The sequence below is a fragment of the Callithrix jacchus genome, chromosome 2 (genome assembly GCF_049354715.1).
Source record: "Callithrix jacchus isolate 240 chromosome 2, calJac240_pri, whole genome shotgun sequence".
Lineage (NCBI taxonomy): Eukaryota > Metazoa > Chordata > Mammalia > Primates > Cebidae > Callithrix > Callithrix jacchus.
Genome location: NC_133503.1, coordinates 53,527,818 through 53,549,050, shown reverse-complemented (window position 1 = coordinate 53,549,050; position 21,233 = coordinate 53,527,818). Strand labels below are relative to the sequence as shown.

Sequence of the window (21,233 nt, the reverse complement as noted above, 5' to 3'; positions counted from 1 at the left end):
TCTGTAAGGAAATTGGGAAGAATCCCTGAAGAATCTGTGTTTGCAATGGGTTCACTTGGAGGCTGCCCGTGGGTTGGGTGTCAGGCAGTAGGTCAGAACTAATGCCTACTTTTTGGCCGATCTGCTCTATTTGCCTGCTAGAACCAATATTATTTAGAGGATTTATAATAAATGAAAACAGCAGAACATACAGAACACACCTATTAGACATATAGAGAGGTACCAAAGGTCACGATGGAGCATTTCATATCCGTTAAAAGTTTCTGTTGTTTTATTTAGGAGGTGGGGGGCACACAGAGAAGGGGAATCTCTTGGACTTTGGTTTGAATGCTCTACTAAACATGAATCTTCCCTTTAGGCAAATGTCTACAAAGAGGCTTCCTATAAAGTGAGATACAATGTGTTTAAGTCACTTACAACAGCGTCTGGCACATAGTAAGTGCTATATAGGTGCTGTGTCACATTATTATTATTGCTATAACCGCTTTTTCCCCTCTGCAATGCAGGCAAATGAGAACCTTCAGCTCCCCACTTACTGAGCTTGAGTATGTGAATGACGTGAATAAGACTTATCTGGTATGCACTAGACCGGGTTAGTATTAAGGAACCTATTGGGTTGGTGCAAAAGTAACGGTGGCATTTCCTATGAAAGGTAATGGCAAAAACCGCAGTTGCTTTTGTACTAACATAATACTTTTATTCAGCTTCAGATCTCATCTCCCTTCAAACCCTGAGTAAATAACTCACATCAGACCTCAGCGGGTGGAAAGGCCCAGGAGGTTTCTGAAGAAAGACTATGCCAAAAGGGGGTAGCTCCTCTGTCCTCTCCCTGGGGACATTATCGAAGGATCCCCAACCTTGTGTTTCATTGGCCTTTACTCACCTTTACTATGTTTTTAAGGAAACACTAAAACAGTAGAAAAGGCTACACTTTGATCCTAATAAGAAAATCAGGAGAATAACTGTGATTTACCACATTCTTGCTGCACCAAGTTTTTAAAATGTAGAAGGTTCACCCGCATCAACAGAAGCATCACCTTTCTGAAAATATAATGCAGCTATTTTCCACTATAGAAACAATTCTTTCCCAGACATCGAAGCTTTTGATGCTTCAGATGCAATCTGAGTGATTTATTTGATTTTTTTTCACTTTCTCAGTAAGTCATTTATACAGTGCTTAATTCACAAAATCCTGGATTTTCTTTTTAAAAAGATGCACGAAATATCCCACAGATATATTGGCTCTTGCATCCTGTATTTCTACCAGATATCCACCAAAAGGTTTATAGATTTCCCTTATTATAAACTAATTGATATTCTGTAACAGTTTTAATCTTCTTAGCTGTTCTCTCCTTTGGAGTCTGAGGGAGAATCGTTTAGGATGTCAAAGATATGAAAGGAGAAGAGAATCAAGAAAGCCTGTGGATTTCCTTAGTTGGTAAGACACCCTGGAGATTGATACTTGAGATGTGGGATTCTTAAGATTACTGAGGGGAACGATCCAAGATGGCCGATCGATAACAGCTCAGGATTGCAGCTCTCAAAGTGCAGAGAACTAGAGGACACCATACGTTCAGACAAATTCTGGTCGCTCACGGAGCAGAAGATCCCCAGTGGAGGACACACGGGTCGCCAGAGCGACTCTTGTGGCTGGCGCAGCGGGTTCGCAGGCACCTCGGCTGGGCAGCTCTAGGAGCAGAGTAAACAGGGCCGGCTCCCCTTCTGACCGAGGTTTGGAGGACCCACACGGGTCCCCAGCACGACTCCTAAGACCGGCACAGCAGGTGTGATGGCACTCAGCGCGGCAGCTCTCGGCACAGAGTAAACGAGACTGGTTCCCCTTCTGACTGAGGTTTGGAGCCCCGGGAAGGCAGAGTCGCCCATTACAGACACAAGAAGGAAGCCAGACTGGAGATTTCTGGGCAGAAAAGCACCATCAGTCTTAACGCCGCCGTCTGGCCCTGGGAACTAACAACTTGTACGTCCAATCAAGAGACCTAATCTGAAAGTTGGTAATTTCAAAGACCACAGGAGGATAAATTTACAATGATGGGAAGAAACCAGCGTAAAAAGGCTGAGAATACTCAAAATCAGAACGCCTCTCCCTCTAAAGATGATCACAGTTCCACATCAACAATGGAACAAGGCTTGATGGAGAAGGAGTGCATCCCAATAACAGAATCACTCTTCAGGGAATGGATAATAAGAAACTTCTGTGAGTTAAAAGAACATGTTGTAGCCCAATGTAAAGAAACTAGGAACTTTGAAAAAAGGTTTGACGAAATCCTATTGAGAATAGACAACTTAGAGAGGAATATAAGTGAATTAATGGAACTGAAGAATACAATACAGGAACTCCGAGAAGTATGCACAGGTTTAAACACTCGAATTGATCAAGCAGAAGAAAGGATAACAGAGGTCAAAGTCCAACTTAATGAAAGAAAACAAGAAGACAAGATTAGAGATAAAAGGATAAAAAGGAATGAGCAAAGTCTCCAAGAAATGTGGGACTATATGAAAAGACCAAATTTACGTTTGATAGGTGACCTGAATGCGACGGAGAGAATGAATCCAAGCTGGAAAATACCCTTCAGGATATTATTCAGGAAAATTTTCCTGAACTAGCAAAGCAGGTCAATATTCAACCCCAGGTAATACAGAGAACACCACAAAGATATTCCTCAAGAAGAGCAACCCCAAGGCACATAATCGTTAGATTCACCAGGGTTGAAACGAAGGAAAAAATACTAAGGGCAGCCAGAGAAAAAGGTCAGGTTACCCACAAAGGCAAGCCTATCAGACTTACAGCAGATCTCTCAGCAGAAACTCTACAAGCCAGAAGAGAGTGGGGGCCAATATTCAACATCCTCAAAGAACAGAACCTTCAGCCCAGAATTTCATATCCAGCCAAACTAAGCTTCACAACTGAAGGAAAAATAAAATCTTTTATGAACAAGCAAGTACTCAGAGATTTTATTACCACCAGGCCTGCTTTACAAGAGCTTCTGAAAGAGGCATTACACACAGAAAGAAACAACCAGTATTAGCCTTACTAAAAATATACCAAAAAGTAAAGAGCACCAACATAAAGAATTTTCATCAATGAATGGATCAAACAGCCAGTTAACATCAAATGGCAGTAACCCTAAATTTAAATAGACTAAATCCCCCAATCAAAAGACATAGCCAAAACCCAACAGCATGTTACATCCAGACCTGTTTCACATGCAAGGAAACACAAAGACTCAAAACAAAGGAATGGAGAAAGATTTACCAACCAAATGGAGAGCAAAAATAAATAAATAAATAAATAAAAAGCAGGAGTTGCAATTCTCCTAGCGGATATAATAGATTTTAAAGCAACAAAGATATAGTGGTAAAAGGATCAATGCAACAACAAGAGCTAACGATCCTAACACCCATATACATAGAGACTTAGATTCAATGAGACAGAAAATTAATAAGGATATCAAGGACTCGAACTCAGATCCGGAACAAGTAAACTTAATAAATATTTATAGAGCTCTCCACTTCAAATACATAAAATATACATTCTTGTCAATACCACATCACACCTACTCATAGGTTTAAATGAAACATTGATTGGCCATTATTAATACCCATTTTTTTTTTCAGAATAAAGCAATATTTCCTTTCACCCTCCCTCTCTCTCTCCCTCTTTTTTTCTCGCAAAAAAAGAAATCAACTTGTAAACCTCTAGATCCAGGTCGGCAATGTCTCTCTCATTGCTTGAATTCCTTCCTTCCCTTCCCTCCCTCCCTCCCTCCCCCCTTCCTCCCCTCCTTCCTTCCTTCATCCCTTCCTTCCTCCCTCCCTTCCTCCTTCCCTCCCTTCCTGCCTTCCTCCCTTCCTCCTTTTCTCCCTAAAAGAAAAAAAAAAAGATTACTGAGCCCATTGTGGGGAAGATCAATCCCTCTGTCAATGCGATTCCCAATGAGGAGGAGATGATTATGAGGGCAGGTAAGCAGCTGAGGCCACCTCCCAACCATCTCTCCAAGCCTCAGCTTCCTCATCTGGAACAGAAGTCACTTCCCCTGCCCTTGTACTTTCGTAGCGAGAAAACTATTTTGCCTCTAGGGAGGTTGTGGAGGTGAGGCCGGACAGGTGAAGTAAAAATGGTCACTGTGCCTGCACAGCTGGCTTTACCTGTCCTCCTTGTGCCATGCTTATTGGCACAGACCCTGTCCTATCAGTGAGGCCATGGTTCCAAACCTGCTAAACCTGTCCCTGGGTCAGTCAGTTCAGAAGGAAAGGGGTACAAAGAGTTTCATGTTAGGTTCTCTGGATCAGCCTCTACAACAATATAGCTGATATTCTGGTCTTGCTGGACTCCTGTTTCTGTGTCACCATTGTCTCAAAGAAGAAAAGATGGGTAATCATTTCATAATGACAAGGGGAAGGGAAAAAGGTAAGTGAAAGAAATCAGGATGCAAAGTTATATACGATTGAATGTTCACTCCCTAAATGTCCATAAAAAGGAACTAAATGTAGCTTCCTACTATGGAATATTATCTAGCTATTAGAAGACAAATGAGTTTGCTCTGTTTCTACTACTGACCTGAAGGATGGCTGTGATACATTAACAGAAAAAAAAAAAGTTGTAGCTTTCTGCCCATGGACGCCACTGAGGAAGCATCATTAAAGTCTCTCTTCCCACTGCTATCATGTTTAAGTCAGAGTCTCCTAAAGAGCCCGAACAGCTGCTGAAGCTCTTCATTGGAGGGCTGAGCTTTTAAACAACTGATGAGAGTGTGAGGAGCCATTCTGAGCAGTGGGAAATGCTCACAGACTGTGTGGTAAGGAGAGATCCAAGCACCAAGTGCTCCAGGGGCTTGGGTTTGTCACCTATGCCACTGTGGAGGAAGTGGATGCAGTCACAAGTGCAAAGCCACACAAGGTGGAGGGAAGAGTTGTGGAACCAAAGACACCCGTCTCAAGAGGAGATTCTCAAAGACCAGGTGCCCACTTAACTGTGAAGAAAATATTTGCTGGTAGCATTAAAGAAGACACCAAAGAACATCACCTGAGAGATTATTTTGAATGGCATGGAAAAACAACTGACTGAAATCATGACTGACCGAGGTGGTAGCAAGAAAAGGGGCTTTGCTTTTGTAACCTTTGATGACCATGGCTCCGTGGATAAGACTGTCTGTCAGAAATACCATACTATGAGTGGCACAGCTGTGAAGGTAAGAAAGCCCTGTCAAAAGAAGAGATGGCTAGTGCTTCATCAGCCAAAGAGGTCAAAGTGGCTCTGGAAACTTTGGTGGTGGTCATGGAGGTGGTTATGGTGGGAATGAAAACTTTGGTTGTGGATGAAACTTGCAGTGGTCACGGTGGCTTTGGTGGCAGTGAGGATGGCTATAATAAATTTGGTAATGATGGAAGCAATTCTGGAGGTGATGGAATCTACAATGATTTTGGCAATTATAACAGTCTTCAAATTTTGGACTCATGAACGGAGGAAACTTTGGAGGCAGATGCTCTGGTCCCTATGGTGGTGGAGGCCAATACTTTGCCAAACCACGAAACCAAGGTGGCTATGGTGTTTCCAGTACCAGCAGTAGCTATGGCAGTGGTGGAAGATTTTAATTACTGCCCGAAAACAAAGCTTAGCAGGAGAGGAGAGCCAGGGAAGTGACAGGGAATACACAGGTTATATCTTATTTGTGAACTCAGCCAAACGCAGCGGTGGCAAGGCCCAGTTGCTATGAAGAAGACATGTTTTAGACAAATACTCATGTGTATGGGCAAAAAACTCAAGAACTGTATTTGTGACTAACTGTATAACAGGTTATTTTAGACTCTGTTCTGTGGAAAGTATAAAGCATTCCAACAAAGGGTTTTAATGTCGATTGTTTTTTTTTTTTTTGCACCATGCAGTTGATTGCTAAATGCAGCAGTCTGATCATGATGCTGAATAAACGTGTCTTTAAAAAAATAGTTATAGTGCTTGCTTCGGCAGCACATATACTAAAATTGGAACGATACAGAGAAGATTAGCATGGCCCCTGCGCAAGGATGACACGCAAATTCATGAAGCATTCCATATTTAAAAAAAAAAAAAAAGTTATAAAGTAATGTGTACAGTATGATCCCATTCAAAGATGGCGAAAAAGCATGTGAAGCTTAGGAGTAAAGGTTCTGGAATCAGAATGAATGATTTCAAATCAAATCTCTGCCTCTTTGAGCTAAGTACACATCAGCAACTTACTTAACCTGTGTTCCAGTTTTATCATCTGGAAAACAGGGACAAAAACATTAAATTTATAAGTAGAAAAACCAGGTCTGATATCATTGAGGCTAGTATGGTTTTCACACTGGGCATGACGGAACCTATCACAGTGCTGTGATAATAAATGAGTGAATGCACCTAGCACATAGTAGAAGCTTAATAAATATGAGTTCTTCTTATTACATGTTGTTACATATTAGTATGATTATGCAGAATGGTCTGGGATGATATATACCAGACTTCGAACATGAATTTCCTCAGTGGGCTGGGACTGGAAGGGAATTGGCAGGGTATGTAAAAGAAAAGAGAAATGACAAAACACTGAGAACAAAAAGAAAATTTACAAATGGCAGATAAACATACAAAAAGATGCGCTATATCATATGTCATTAGAAAATTCAAATAAAAATAAAATTGAGATACCACTAAGCAGCTATTAGAATGGCAAAATCGAAAACACTGACAGTATCAAAAGCTGGAGAGGAGGTATTTACCTAAGTGAGCTGAAAACTTATGTCCACACAAAATCCTGTACACAAATGTTCATAGTAGTTTTATTAATATTTGCAAAACTTAGAAGCAGCCAAGATGCTTCAGTAGGTGAATGGATAAACAAACTGTGGTATATCCAGACAATGGAACATTATTCAGGACTAAAAAGAAATGAGCTAAAAAGACATAGAGGAAACTTAAGTATGGATTAGTGAGTGAAAAAAGCCAATCTGAAAAGGTTATATACTGTATGATTCCAACTACATGACATTCTGGAAAAGTAAAACTACAGCGACAGTAAAATGATTGGTGGTTGCCAAGAGTTAGGGAAAGGGAGAGGTGAATAGGTGGAGCACAGAGGATTTTTAGGGCAGTGAAACTACTCTGTAAGATGCTATAATGATAGATACATGTTATTATACACTTGTCCAAATCCACAGAATGTACAACACCAGAGTGCACCCTGATATAAACTATGGATTTTAGGAGAAGATGATGTATCAATGTAGGTTCAGTGACTGTAACAAAGGTACGACCATGGTATGGGATTTTGATAGTGGGAAACTCTCTGTACTTTCAGGTGACACTGGGTATGTTGAGGGTAGTATGGCCACGGACCTACCTACTTTTAACTCAATTTTGTTGTGAACCTAAGCTGTTCTAAAAAATAAAGTCTATTAAAACAAAAACCACTAGGAGAAACAGCCTAAATATTAATAATAATTGCCTCCAGGTGATAACATGGACAGGTCTTTCTGCACTTCCCACATTTTCTCCTCAACTCCCAGCCTGCCCTTGTCCTGTTCTTTCTGCCTAAAACATTATTCCCTTCCCTAACCCTAAGGAGTAATATCTACAACCCTTTGGATTAAATTTCACTGGAATTTTCTCTAGGAAGTCTGCCCTACTGTCCTCTGTACTCTATATTGCCTAGACTTTCACCAGGTAACATGTATTTCACAGTTTCACAGTCTCACAGTCTTACAATTGCCCCTTACCTCCTCTCTGCATACTGGAGCTATTTCACAGTTTCACAGTCTTACAATTGCCCCTCACCTCCTCTCTGCATCCTGGAGCTGTGGAGGGAAGCCTATTTGATTCCTCATATCATAGCACAAAGTACAATGTCTGGCACAGCGTCGTGTCATGAATACTGCTGAATACATGAACGCGAATTACTTTGATAAATCAGAACGGACATATAGAAAAACAAAATAAGCAACAAAAAACTCAAAAAGGTGAAAGAACCCAAGCAATAAAATGTAGACGGGAAAGGGCCACTCCAAGAAGTTGTGGTGGTATCAGAAGCAAACTAAGGCTGCTGGAGAGAAGACAAGAAATGGAGAAGAGATGCTTCTCAGGCAGTGTCAAGAGTGATGTGTTGAAATGCAAAGAGAGGCGGGGCAAAATGGATTTCCATGATGCGTTCCCATGACTGACATGGTATGAGAGTGCAGGTAAGAGTTAATAAGTCCGTCATAGAAAGAGGACTACTGACCCTGGCCTCATGGGCAAGGTGAGCTCACTACCATGTGAGTAAATGGGCCCAGCATCGTCCATACTCCTTCCAGCACCAATCATTGCCAATGACCTATCAACAGCTCAGCAAACACCTGCTAAGAGCTTCTATTGGGAACCATTCCCTATATTTGTTTGTAGAAAGGGAATTTAGCTGGAGAAAAGGCTGTCAATGAGATCATACCACAGCCTGTCACTTTTGTACTATATAATTCCAGGCAGCCTGTAGTTAATCCAAACACAGTAATTCTTTCCATTACCACGTATCTATTTTTTTCTGGAAAAACAACACTGTTTGAAAGTGGAAAGGCTAAGGAGAACAGGAAATAAAAACAAACAAATGAACAAGACCTCTCTTGTTTTTCCTAATAAAAACATGCCACCCAGGCAGTACAACCCAGGGACAGGTCTGCCAGCCTATACCCCATCTTTCCCTTCCACATGTGCAAAAATACCTCAGTGTCCTCCTAATCCTCGAGCAAAGCTCATACATTTGGAGAGCTTTTGGACACCCCTGGCAAACTGTAGTGTTCTATTTGTAAGTAGGGCCAGGATTATTCTGGTGTCAGTGTCTGCTTCCACTCTAGTCCCTGATGCTGCCTGCACAAAGCTCTGGATCTTATTTTGAGAATTCATTTGCTCCAATTTTGTCTCCTACCCGAGGTCTCGACCCTTAGCTGAATTACAATTAGTTGCCCTGAGGATCCTAGAGGAGATTCATTTCAGAGGAAAATCCCTTCTGCTAGGCAGTGCCAATCTAGGTTGTAGTTAGCATCTATGAGTTTCAGCTCTGAGAACAGAGTCTGCTAAGGTAGCCCAGAGAAATCTGTCTTGTAGGATGGTCCATATTTGCCATACTTTAGACAGGCCTCTCCATAATTCTGAAATTGTTTCTCCCAAATCTCATTTTTAAAACCATCACTGCTGAGAAAGTTTTCCTACAAAGCCACCTTGAGAATTTCTTCTTGAAACAAGAATGATTACTTTTCTGAAAAATGCAGGTTGCAAAACATGACAGCAGAGGTGCAAGACTGAAGGGCGTGAGGTGGGAGTTCTCCTCTGGTCTGTGTGCTTGATTGGTTAAGAAAAAAGGGGCAGTAATAGGGGGTCTTGGTTTTCATTCTCATCTGTGAAATGGGACAGTATTATTTTTCTTCTCTATCTTTTTAGGATTTGGGAATGGCACTACATTGGATTAATATTTTTGATCTCTGGAGAAACAAATGCACTTAAAGAATGACCTTGTTATGAAGTGGTCATATCTTTTCTTTGTCAAGATTGTTATACTTTTTATGGGGGAGAGGGGTTATTCTGTTATCTTTACCACTGGGTACAACACTAAGGAAACTGGTATATTTAGAGGTGCAAACCATTATAGATTAGGACTAACATGTTTGATGATGAATTCTTTTTAGCAAAAAGTATGCACCTTAATACAATGGGAAAGTAATTTATTAAGAAGTGCCCTTGAAAATAGAAAGGAATAATGCATTTCTGCAGATGTGTCACTTAACTAGCCGAGGTGAGAAGGCACAAGGCTGCACTGCAACCCAGATATGGGGTCTTGTCCCTCTTCTGCAACCAGCTAGTTGTGTCCTCCAGGCTAAATCTGCCTACTGCTCCAGGCCTTGGGCCTCCCATCTGTAAAATGAGCAGGCTGTGTTACACAGTGGTTTTCACATATTTTTTTTTAGAGTGGAACTCCCCCTAGTAAACACTTTTTCAGAAAGTAAATACAGACTATGCCAGGAGAGGCACCTGAACCCCACTTGTGCCTATGAGGTTCTCCATACTCTCACAGCATTTCCTGAGACTTCTCTGAGGCTTCTGCTGCTTTGAGGAGCAGGCACAAAGTCACTGACCTCGAGGATCTTGAAACTCTTTTCTAACTGAACAAGGAGAGATGCTTGTTTTGAATCTGGCTGATGTCTGATTTATTCCATCTCTGGAGGACGGATGCCCTGTGATGCTTAGAGGTGGATCCTGCTGAGTGTTGCAAGCCCAACCCCAGGGCAGCTGATACTTCAGAAAAACAGGTTACAGGGATCTGAGCCTGAAAACACAGGCGAAACTGCAGTGTCTTCCACAGCCACATCTGTCTTGCTGGCTGAAGACGGCCCTGCTGCTGGTGATGATTTTCTGTATGCGTGGGTAGCTGCCATACATTTCCTTCCTCCCTCCTTATGCGTCTATTCACTCATTCACAAATATTTATTAATCACCTCCTTCTAGACCCCCACAAGTGGTCTCGTGGGGGAAGACTGACAATGAATAAACAGCTCAACAGATAGCCATGTAACTGTGCATGCAGATGGTGAATAATGGTAGTGGTGGGGCCTAAATGATGATGGGATGAGGGTGGCCAGCCGTTGGAAGAGCTGGGAAGAGGGTGTTCAAGCAAAGGAAGAGCACAGGATCCCAAGGCAGGACAGAGCATGGTGTGTGCTGTGCTCCAGGACAGAGAGCTCTGCTATGGCTGGGTCTTTGCAGGGAGTGAGAGAGTAAGTACAGCCCTCACTGCCACTGCTGTGGCCCTGAGAAAGAGTGCAACAAGGAGCCTGCTCAGAGCAGGCAGCCCCTACTTGAGGGAAGGCCAGGTGTTTGTCCCCAGGTGGTGGAGGCTGTTTATGCTGCAGAAAATCAATTAATCCCCTGAGCAATTTGCTCATTTTTTTCCCTTTCTACTGCCCGGCTGTGAGCCCATGGCCTGTGGGTGGCAGCCATGCTGGGGAGAAAGATGAGGTTGGAAGAGGAGACTGGGAAAGGGAAAGCAGAAGAGAGGGAGCAAGAGGCAGTAGTGGAGCCAGGGCCTGGGTGCTGAGTTCACAGGCCTAGGGGTGCCACTCCATGGCCTGTGCTTTTGGGCAAATTACTTAGCTTGGGCTCCTCATCTGAGACAAGGGACCCCAAGGCTTCCCTCAGACTCTGCTGTCAAGAATAAATGAGAGAATACGTGGGCCTGGCATATTGAGGTTCTCCCTCAAATGGGGGCTGCTATTATAAAGAGATGGGTGAAGGGACAAGGAGATAATTTAGGCTGAGGATGAGACCAGAGACCATTTGCTCAGTGTTTTATGGCTTGCAAAAATCTTCTTTCCTATAGTAAGGAAAGACGTACCTACACCCACACATCCATCCTGTGCATGCTCCTCTGTACACTCATCCCTGACTCCCTTTCCTGCATACCAATCATAAGTAATGTCTACAACAGAAATGATACCAAGCTCAGATGTCTATTTTCAATGTTCATTCTGTGCCAGGCACTGTCCTAAGCACTTGATAGACCTCTATTAACTCATTTGATGGTCACAGCCACCTAAGAGGTCATAGGTACTATTGTGATCCCATTTTATAGATGAAGGAACTAAAGCTCAGAGAGGTGAAGTGACTGGGTCAAGGTCACAGAGACAGTATGTGGCAGGGCCAGGATCAGAGACAGCCATTGTCAGGCTCTCTGCCCAACAGCTGGACGAGGAAGGCACACCCTCACTGTCAGTGGGTTCACAGTCCTCACTCTGCGGATATCGATAAATCTCAAATAGTGTGCTTGAGGCTTACCGTCAGTACTTCCAGGGTGGAAGTACTAAGAAAACTGAAGAACCGAGCTCTGCTCATTCATCAAACATGTATTAAGCACCTACTGTATGCCCAAGGAGCTGGGGATCAGTGGTGAACAAGACTAATATGGTGGTCCCTGCAATCAGAATAGACAGTCTAGTAGGGGAGACACACAACACACCAGTGTTCACACAAATACGTATTTTAATTCCACCTGTGATAAGTGATAAGAGAAAAAAAGGAAATGTAAAGGGTGGCATGAGAATGAGTATATGTCAAGAGTTAGGGAAGACTTTAGAGATAAGGTAAGAACTGAGTTAAATGTCTACACATACTTTCTCTCTCTCTCTCTCTCTCTCTCTCTCTGAGGCCTCTGTGCTAAAGGCATGTAATCACGAGTGTGGTATTAAAATGGGGTGATGGGCAGGTGAGCCGCTCCTGAAACTGTCACATGCAATTTTTTTGGAGTGCATGCATACTCCCTCTCTTCACTGCTTATTAGTGCCTCTGCAGGAAGGTGAGAAGAGGAAAGGGTTTCTCTTGATTTTGCTGCAATTGAAGAAAGCTTTAATGCAAAGAATAAGCTAGAGGCCATTGGATGAAGGACAATTTCTTCTTGGATTTCACTTTTAGCCCTATCTCTGCATCCCAAGGCGGAGAGTTATTCCACAGAGTGAGACTCACAGCTAAGAGGCTCTGTATATAGCTAAGATCACATGCTTGGGGCCAGACACACAGGTCACCACATTACCATCTGAGAACCAAAGGTAAGTCGCTTAACTTCTCCGAGTCTCAGTTTTCTCACCTGTAAAATGGTGTGGCAGAAACTGCAATCCCAGGTGGGCTTACTTGACATCTCCAATCCATTTCTCCCATTCCTAACTCACCAAAGAGGCCACAAACAAGAACACTCACATTCCCTGCCTCCCTTGCAGGGAGTGGTGCTCAGACGTCAGAGATCTGGCTGATAGTCTAAGGGACACTTTCCAGAATTAGAAGGCAAAGCCTTGACAGGTGAAGGCTTTGTGCCCTTTGCTCTCCATCCTTCTTCCTGCCTGAAAGGGAGACTTGCCAGAGGTACCATTTTATGACCATGAGGATGAGGAAGCAGAAAGAAACAACCTGGTTCTTGGATGACAGCCCTGAGTAGCCAGTTGTACCAGTCCTGGATCTCTTGTTATGCAATATTTAACAAACAGATAGATAGAGACAGATAAGTGAATGAATCCTTACACTTCATTGAGCCATGTTTGTCAAGTTTTTTTTTTTTTCAGTTAATGCATTTCTAAATGGATACACAGGGGATAAATATAGCAGCCACTTCATGAGTTGTGAGGATTAAATAAGAGAATGTGTACACACTGCAAGGTCCAAGCATTCAGCCAATGATGGCCTATATGTTGATGCTGCTAAAGAAGGGAAAACCTGCCATCCCTTTGTTAGTCGCCAGATGAAGTGCAGTGGGTGTGAGGCTGGGTGGGTCAGATCCTACCTCGATCACTGAAGTCGTCGACCAGCACAATCTCAGCGACCAGCTCTGGGGGCGAGCGGTTGAGCACACTGTGGACTGTGCGGAGGAGGGAGGACCAGCCCTCGTTGTGGAAAGGGATGATGATGCTTGTGTTGGGAAGTGTCTCCAGGTAGCGCTTGCTGTTGCAGCTAGAGGGAAACACAAAGGGAGGCAGAGGGCAGGGTCAGCTCTCATCCTGCCAAGAGAACTCAGGCACAGGTTTGGCTAACTACAAATCCCACTTCCTCTCCAGACTTTAGGGAATGAGTTAAATCCAGGGAGACCTTGGTAACACAGAAACTTCTACAGGATGTCCCAAAGTCCCATCTCCAATCTCTGCATATACAGCACCCAGGGATATGTATAAAATACCTTCCTGATTTTGAATAGTCATGATTTCATGTGAAGGACAGCTCTTCAGTAACACTCTGGCCTCTCTGTCCAGCTGTGATATTGTGATTTATAATAAGAACTATAGACTTTGGTCTTTTTCCCTGGTTCCTGGCACAGAGCTTCTAAAATGTGTCATTTCCTAAGCAATAGGGGTGCTAGGAAAATCTTACGTTCTAATTTCATCTTTCACCCCAGTTCCTGACACAGAGCTCCTAAGCCTCTTGGCATTTTCTGGGTGATAGAGGCATCTTTTGTTCTCATGAGGTGACTCTTGATGGGATCCAGGAGGCAGGTTGGTCACCAGAAAGAAGATGCCATGATTAGAAGCTCGGAACTTTCAGCCCTACCCTACCATTCTCCAGGAAAGGGACAGGAGCTGGGGATTGTGATAATAATCTATCATGCCTGTGTGAAGAGGCCTCCACAAGAATGCGGGAGGTCGTTCCCACAGACCCTGCCCTATGCAACTCTTCATCTGGCTGTTCATTTGTATCCTTTCTAATATCCTTCATAATAAACTGGTAAACGTGTTCCACTGAGTTCTGTGAGCCACTCAGGAAGACAGTCAAATCCAAGGAGGGCGTTATTGGAACCAAAAAGCCGGCCAGTCAGACTTAATCTGAGGTCTGGATTTGCAAATGGCATCCGAAGTTGGGGGGTGAGGGATGATCTTGTGAGACAAAGGCCTTTACCTGTGAGATCTGACTCTAACTCCAGGTAGGTAGTGTCAGAATTGAATTGAATCACAGGACACCCAGCTGGTGTTGGAGAACTGCTTGTTGGGGGAGCCCCCACTCCCTGCCCCACACATTTGGTCACAGAAGTGTTCTGTGTTGCATGTGTGAGCAGAGAGGAAAAACAGTGAGTTTGTTTTTTCCTATTACACCTTCCTCTCCAATGGAGGAGAAACGATATATCCCTAAGTTTGGAAGAGTAAACTGAGCTTCAATGGCTTAGCATCCTCTTTCCCTCCCTGGGTTCTGGTCTCCACCAGCCCCACGGTAAGCTTAGAGATGCAAGGCCCTGCCCCTTGTGTGTCTTTCCTACCATTATAACACCCAGAAGAATTAACATTGTTCTTTAATATCATCAAATATCTAGTTGGCATTCAAATTTCCCTGATCTTACGTCTTTTTATAGTTGGTTGGTTTAAAACAGGATCAAAACAAGGTCCACATACTACATACAGCTCATGGGTCTCCTAAGTCTCTTTTATACATAAGTTGCCCTCCTTTTTTTTTCCCCTTCAATTTGTTTGTTGAAGAAACTGGGCCATTTATCCTATAGGATTCCCACGGTGTGCATTTTGCTGCTTGCATCTCTGTGGTATCTTTTAAACCATTCCTCTGTCCTCCTTTAGTTCTTGTAAACTGGTAGTTAGATCTATAAGCTTGACCTAATTCAATGAGCTATTCTGACAGCCTCTTCATAGGTGGTGGTGGAGGGATCCCTTAGGAGACACACTGTGTCCAGTTGTGTTTCCTTTTGTGATAATCGAGGCCCAAATATTTTATTTCATCAGGAGTTTGAAAAATGATTACATTCTAATTCTATTACTCTGTCTTCATTTGCTAGCTGAAATTCTTCTCTAGAGAAAACTTTACCACATCAACTATTTGTTCACCCCAAAGTATAGGAAAGGCAGGGTAAGTTCTCAATTCTTTACAAGTCTTTAGAATGAGTTGGTTCCCTAGCATCCTTCAAAGATGGTCAATTATGTTAACTTATAAATGGAAACATAATTAATGTGTTTCAATCCAATGCAGTTACTACTCTTACTGGTTCCCAGAAAACCCATCTTTAGCCAAAAGGAGTCTTCTCAGGTTGGCTCCTACGTCGTTTGGATATAATCAGAGTACTGATAGCTTCCTTGTTTTCTGATAAAAGATATGACAAGATTCCCCAGACTTAACTCACACATTTCCTGCCCTAACCTGGAATCAGCCATTCTGCCAAGGAAACTTTAATCCTTAATATCATCAATATCACCATGCAGATGCTGCAATGGTGACACTGCAATAAGCTCTAAGGGTGTTCCTTACTACTAACTTGGTTATAGTTTCTATGCCTTTCCAGTGGTCAGACTACAAATATATTTTAGTTTTTATTTTTTTGAGAGAAGGTCTCACTCTGTCATCCAGGCTAGAGTGCAGTGGCATGATCTTGGCTCACTGCAACCTCCACTTCCCAGGCTCATGCCATCCCACCTAAGCCTCCTGAGTAGCTAAGACTATAGGTGTACACCATCACACCTGGCTAACTTTTGTATTGTTTGTAGAGATGAGGTTTTGCCAAGTTGCCCAGGCTGGTACAAATATATTTTAAACAATACATTATGAGTTTTTTGGTTTTTTTTTGAGAGAAGGAAAGAAAATAAAAGGAATGAAGGAGAGGAAGAAAGGAAGAAAAAGAGGGAGAGAGAACGGAAATGTTGCTTTATTCTAAAAAATGGGTATTAATAATGGCCAATCAATATTTCATTTAAACCTATGAGTAGGTGTGATGTGGTCCTGACAAGAATGTATATTTTGTGTATTTAAAGTGGAGAGCTCTATAAATATTTATTAAGTTTACTTGTTCCAGATCTGAGTTCGAGTCCTGGATATCCTTATTAATTTTCTGTCTCATAGAGTCTAAGTCTCTATGTATCTGGGTGTTAGGATCGTTAGCTCTTATTGTTGCATTGATCCTTTTATCACTATATCTTTGTTGCTTTAAAATCTATTTTATCAGATGCGAGAATTGCAACTCCTGCTTTTTATTTATTTGTTTATTTATTTTTGCTCTCCATTTGGTTGGTAAATCTTTCTCTATCCCTTTGTTTTGAGTCTTTGTGTATCTTTGGATGTGAAATGGGTCTGGATGTAGCATACAGTTGGGTTTTGGCTGTATCTTTTGATTGGGGAATTTAGTCAATTTAAATTTACGGTTACTGCCATTTGATGTTAACTGGCTGTTTGATCCATTCGTTGATGTAAATTCTTCTTTATGTTGGTGCTCTTTACTTGGTGTATTTTTAGAAAGGCTAATACTGGTTGTTTCTTTCTGTGTGTAATGCTTCTTTCAGAAGCTCTTGTAAAGCAGGCCTGGTGGTAATAAAATCTCTGAGTTCTTGCTTGTTCATAAAAGATTTTATTTTTCCTTCAGTTGTGAAGCTTAGTTTGGCTGGATATGAAATTCTGGGCTGAAGGTTCTGTTCTTTGAGAATGTTGAATATTGGCCCCCACTCTCTTCTGGCCTGTAGAGTTTCTGCTGAGAGATCTGCTGTAAGTCTGATAGGCTTGCCTTTGTGGGTAACCTGACCTTTCTCTCTGGCTGCCCTTAGTATTTTCTCCTTTGTTTCAACCCTGGTGAACCTAACGATTATGTGCCTTGGGGTTGCTCTTCTTGAGGAATATCTTTGTGGTGTTCTCTGTATTACCTGGGGTTGAATATTGTCCTGCTTTGCTAGGTTAGAAAAATTTTCCTGAATAATATCCTGAAGAATATTTTCCAGCTTGGAGTCATTCTCTCCGTCGCATTCAGGTACACCTATCAAATGTAAATTTGGTCTTTTCACATAGTCCCACATTTCTTGGAGACTTTGCTGATTCCTTTTTATCTTTTTTTCTCTAATCTTGTCTTCTCATTTTATTTCATTAAGTTGGTCTTCGACCTCTGATATCCTTTCTTCTGCTTGATCAATTCGAGTGTTTAAACCTGTGCATACTTCTCGGCGTTCCTATATTGTATTCTTCAGTTCCATTAATTCACTTATATTCCTCTCTAAGTTGTCTATTCTCATTAGGATTTCGTCAAACCTTTTTTCAAAGTTCTTAGTTTCTTTACATTGGGCTACAACAGGTTCTTTTAACTCACAGAAGTTTCTTATTATCCATCTTCTGAAGCCTGATTCTGTTAATGGGATGCACTCGTTCTCCATCAAGCCTTGTTTCCTTGTTGATGAGGAACTGTGATCCTCTTTAGAGGGAGAGGCATTCTGATTTTGAGTATTCTCAGCCTTTTTACACTGGTTTCTTCCCATCATTGTAAATTTATCCAGCTGTCATCTTTGTAATTACCAACTTTCAAATTAGGTCTCTGAGTGGACGTCCAAGTTGTTAATTCCCAGGGCAGAAATATGAGCAACCCACCGCGCCGGCCAAAACAGTGGTGTTAAGACTGATGGTGCTTTTCTGCCCGGGAATCTCCAGTCTGGCTTCCTTCTTGAGTCCGTAATAGGCGACTCTGCCTTCCCGGAGCTCCAAATGTTGGTCAGAAGGGGAACCGGTCCCGTTTACTCTGCACCAAGAGCTGCCGCGCCGAGGTGCCGGCAAAACCACTGCGCCGGCCACAAGTATTGCACTGGCAACTTGTGGGGCTCCTCCACTGGGAATCCTCTGCTCCGTGAGCAACAAAAATTTGTCTGAAAGTGTGGCATCCTCTCGTTCTCTGCACTTTCATTGGGAGCTGCAATCCCGAGATGTTAAAATCAGCCATCTTGGATCGTTTCGAGAATCAATACATTGAGTTTAAGCAGAAATTTTATATTTAACATCTGGAATTACTGAGTTTTACTGAACTTGAATTTTATATTGTATCTCCTTTGTATTGAGATATCATTCACATACCATAAAAGTTACTCTTTTATAATTTAGTTCTTAATATATTCACAGAATTGTGCAACTGTAACTACTGTCTAATTCCAAAACATTTTCATCACTCCCAAAGAAACCCTTTGTGTACCAGTGGTCATTCCTCATCTTTCCCTCCTGCCAGCTAGCTGCTAGCAATCTCTAATCTGCTTTCTGTGTTCATGGATTTTCCTATCCTGGACATTTTATATGAACAGATTTATATTTGAGGCTTTTTATGTCTGGCTACACATAGTGTAATGTTTTCAAAGTTCATCCATGTTATAGCATGCATCAGTGCTTCATTTCTTTATCATAGCTGAAAAATAGCCCATTGTATGAATTCACCACATTTTATTTATCCATTCATCAATTAATGGATATTTGGGCTATTTCCTGCTTTTGGCTATTATAAATAATACTGCAATGAACATTCATGTGCAAGTTTTTATGTAGACATGTTTTCAATTCTATGGGTACATAGCAAACAGCAGAATTGCTGGGTCAAAGTAATTTCATTTTCAACTTTGTAAGGACCTGTCAAATGGTTTTCCAAAGTGATAGCATCATTTCACATTCCCATCAGCAATATGAAATGAGATTTCCCATTTCTACACAGCCTTACCAAGTCTTGCTATTGTTCATCTGTTTGATTATAGCCATCCTAGTGAGTGTGAAGTGGTATCTCCTTATGGTTTGATTTCTATTTCCCTAATGACTAATGATGTTGAGTATCTTTTCATATGCCTATTGGCTATTTATACATCTTCTCTGGAAAAATGGCTAGTAAATGTATATTTTATTTTCAGATTTTTTTTTTTGCTAGTCAGTGTACAGAAATACAATTGATTTTTGTATCCTGCAATCTTGCTGAGCACATTTGTTAGTTCTAATAATTTTGTATGGATTCCTTAGAATTTCCTAAGTACAAGATAATATCATCTACAAATAAAGAAAATTTTACTTGTTCCTTTCCAATATAGATGCCTTTTTATTTCTTTTTCTTGTCTTATTGTCTTGACTAGTGACTCCAGTACAATGTTAAACAGAAGGCAAGAGCAGCCATCCTTATCTTCTTCCTGATCTTGGGAGGAAAAGCTTTCAGTCTCTCATCAGTAGGTAAGATGTTAGTGCCGGCTTTTCACAGATGCACTTTATCAGCTTGAGGCAGTTCCCTTCTATTCCAATTTGCTGAGTGTTTTAATCCTGAAAAAAGAAGTGTTAGATTTTGTCAAATTTTTTTTTTTTTGCATCTACTGAGATGATCATGTAAGTTCTGTCCTTTATTTTATTAATATGATGTAGTTCCACTGATTTTCATATGCTAAACCAGTCTTGCATTCCTGCAATATCCTACTTGGCCATGGTGTATAATCTTTCTTACATATTGCTGAATTTGGTTTGCTAGTATTTTGTTGAGGATTTTTGCATCAGTACTCATAAGGGTCTATAGTTTTCTTATTATGTCTTTGTCTGATTTTATTGTATCTCTTTTGCTAAAAATATAAATTCTTAACATTAATATAGCTACTTATTTGCTTTTTTCTACAATATATAATAGTTTCAGAGAACAATACTAATATTATGGCTAACAATATGATTACAGAAAAGTTAAGATATTTGTCTCTAGCATGTATGGAACTAGGAATCTACAGTCAAATTTTTATGTTTTTAAGCCACTTCAAATAATTCCTCTCTGTATGGTTAAGCCACTAACTCACACACATTGGGCTCATTTATTTCATTTAGCTCTTTATTTTTAGGGATTGCTTTCTGCATTTAATTTTGACTTAATCTTGCTTTTATAATTATATTAAATATTTACATGGTTCCCAAGTCAAATCTAAAAATCAGGTAATTCAAAGATTTCTGGCTTTTATTTCTATATCCTCCATCTGTTTTTTCCTTCCTTCTAGGACTGTGTTTTATTTTATGGTTGATTTTTGCATTCTTTCTTTCTAAGTAAGTCTATTTGGTCACACCAAGACCATTTGCTTTAAATAAGCTCTATGATTTAGCCTTAGGAGGGAAGAGGAATAAGAGGAGGGCAGCAACTTACTGAGTTCTAAAACAGTGATTCTGAAAGTGGTAGCATCACCCGGGAGCTTGTTAGAAATGCAGATTCTCTGGTCACCCCAGACCACTTGAATCAGAAACTCTCAGGGTGGGGTCCAGCAATTTTTCTTTTATCAAGTTCCTGGGGTGACTTTGATGCCCACTCGAATTTGAGAATCATTACCCCAGAATATTCACATTCATAACTGGTAGCAATTGGGTTCCCTGGGAACAGATCTTTAGGTGAAAAATTGTATTTTGATGGCTTCTTCGGGAGCACTCTGGGAGATTCACCTGTAAGGAGGTGAGAGAGGCAGAGAAGTGAGGATGAAGCTGCCCCCATGTGGCTGCATTTGAGCACCCCCCCCCCCCCCCCCCCCCCGCCTATTTTACCAGGAACTCTATAGCTGAGAAGGCCTTTCGCAGTGGTCCTAGAGTGAGACAAGGTGCCTGGCCTTTATATCCAAGCCTCAATTAGTCATTGGGAGGGGCAATAACCTTGAGCAAGGCTGTCTAGGGCAATTCCCAGTGGGAACCACAGCTGTAAGATGCCCACTGCCCCACCTGCCAGCATCTGGGGACATTGCATCTGCACAGAGTGCTGCTTTCTCACTCCAACATTGACAGAACCCCAAATGGAAGGCATTATTATCTTTCCCATGTTACACACAATGAGCCTGAAGCACAGAGATGGCATGGAAACGTAGGCAGTCATACAACTAGCAACAGTAGGCTCCAAACCTGGTATTCACCCCAGAACCTGCCCTCTCAACCATGAGGCTGACAGCCACTGGCCACTTTCACATCCAAATTTTCACAAGAGCCCCAGGGAGCGGGC

General features: G+C 41.7%; 1 protein-coding gene, 1 non-coding gene and 1 pseudogene across 2 annotated transcripts in view; 2 read left to right on the top strand and 1 right to left on the bottom strand.

The window, feature by feature from the left end:
- GALNT10 (polypeptide N-acetylgalactosaminyltransferase 10) overlaps window positions 1-21,233 on the bottom strand; it is a 240,656-nt gene that overhangs the window by 80,120 nt on the left and 139,303 nt on the right. Inside the window, exon 4 of the mRNA XM_035289215.3 lies at window positions 13,317-13,483. Coding sequence (XP_035145106.1) covers window positions 13,317-13,483 — 167 coding nt within the window. The remainder of the gene's footprint in view (window positions 1-13,316; window positions 13,484-21,233) is intronic.
- Window positions 4,686-5,735, top strand: LOC144581525 (heterogeneous nuclear ribonucleoprotein A1-like; annotated as a pseudogene).
- Window positions 5,971-6,077, top strand: LOC118151777 (U6 spliceosomal RNA). The gene has a single exon (XR_004740187.1). It is a non-coding gene; the product is annotated as a U6 spliceosomal RNA (small nuclear RNA).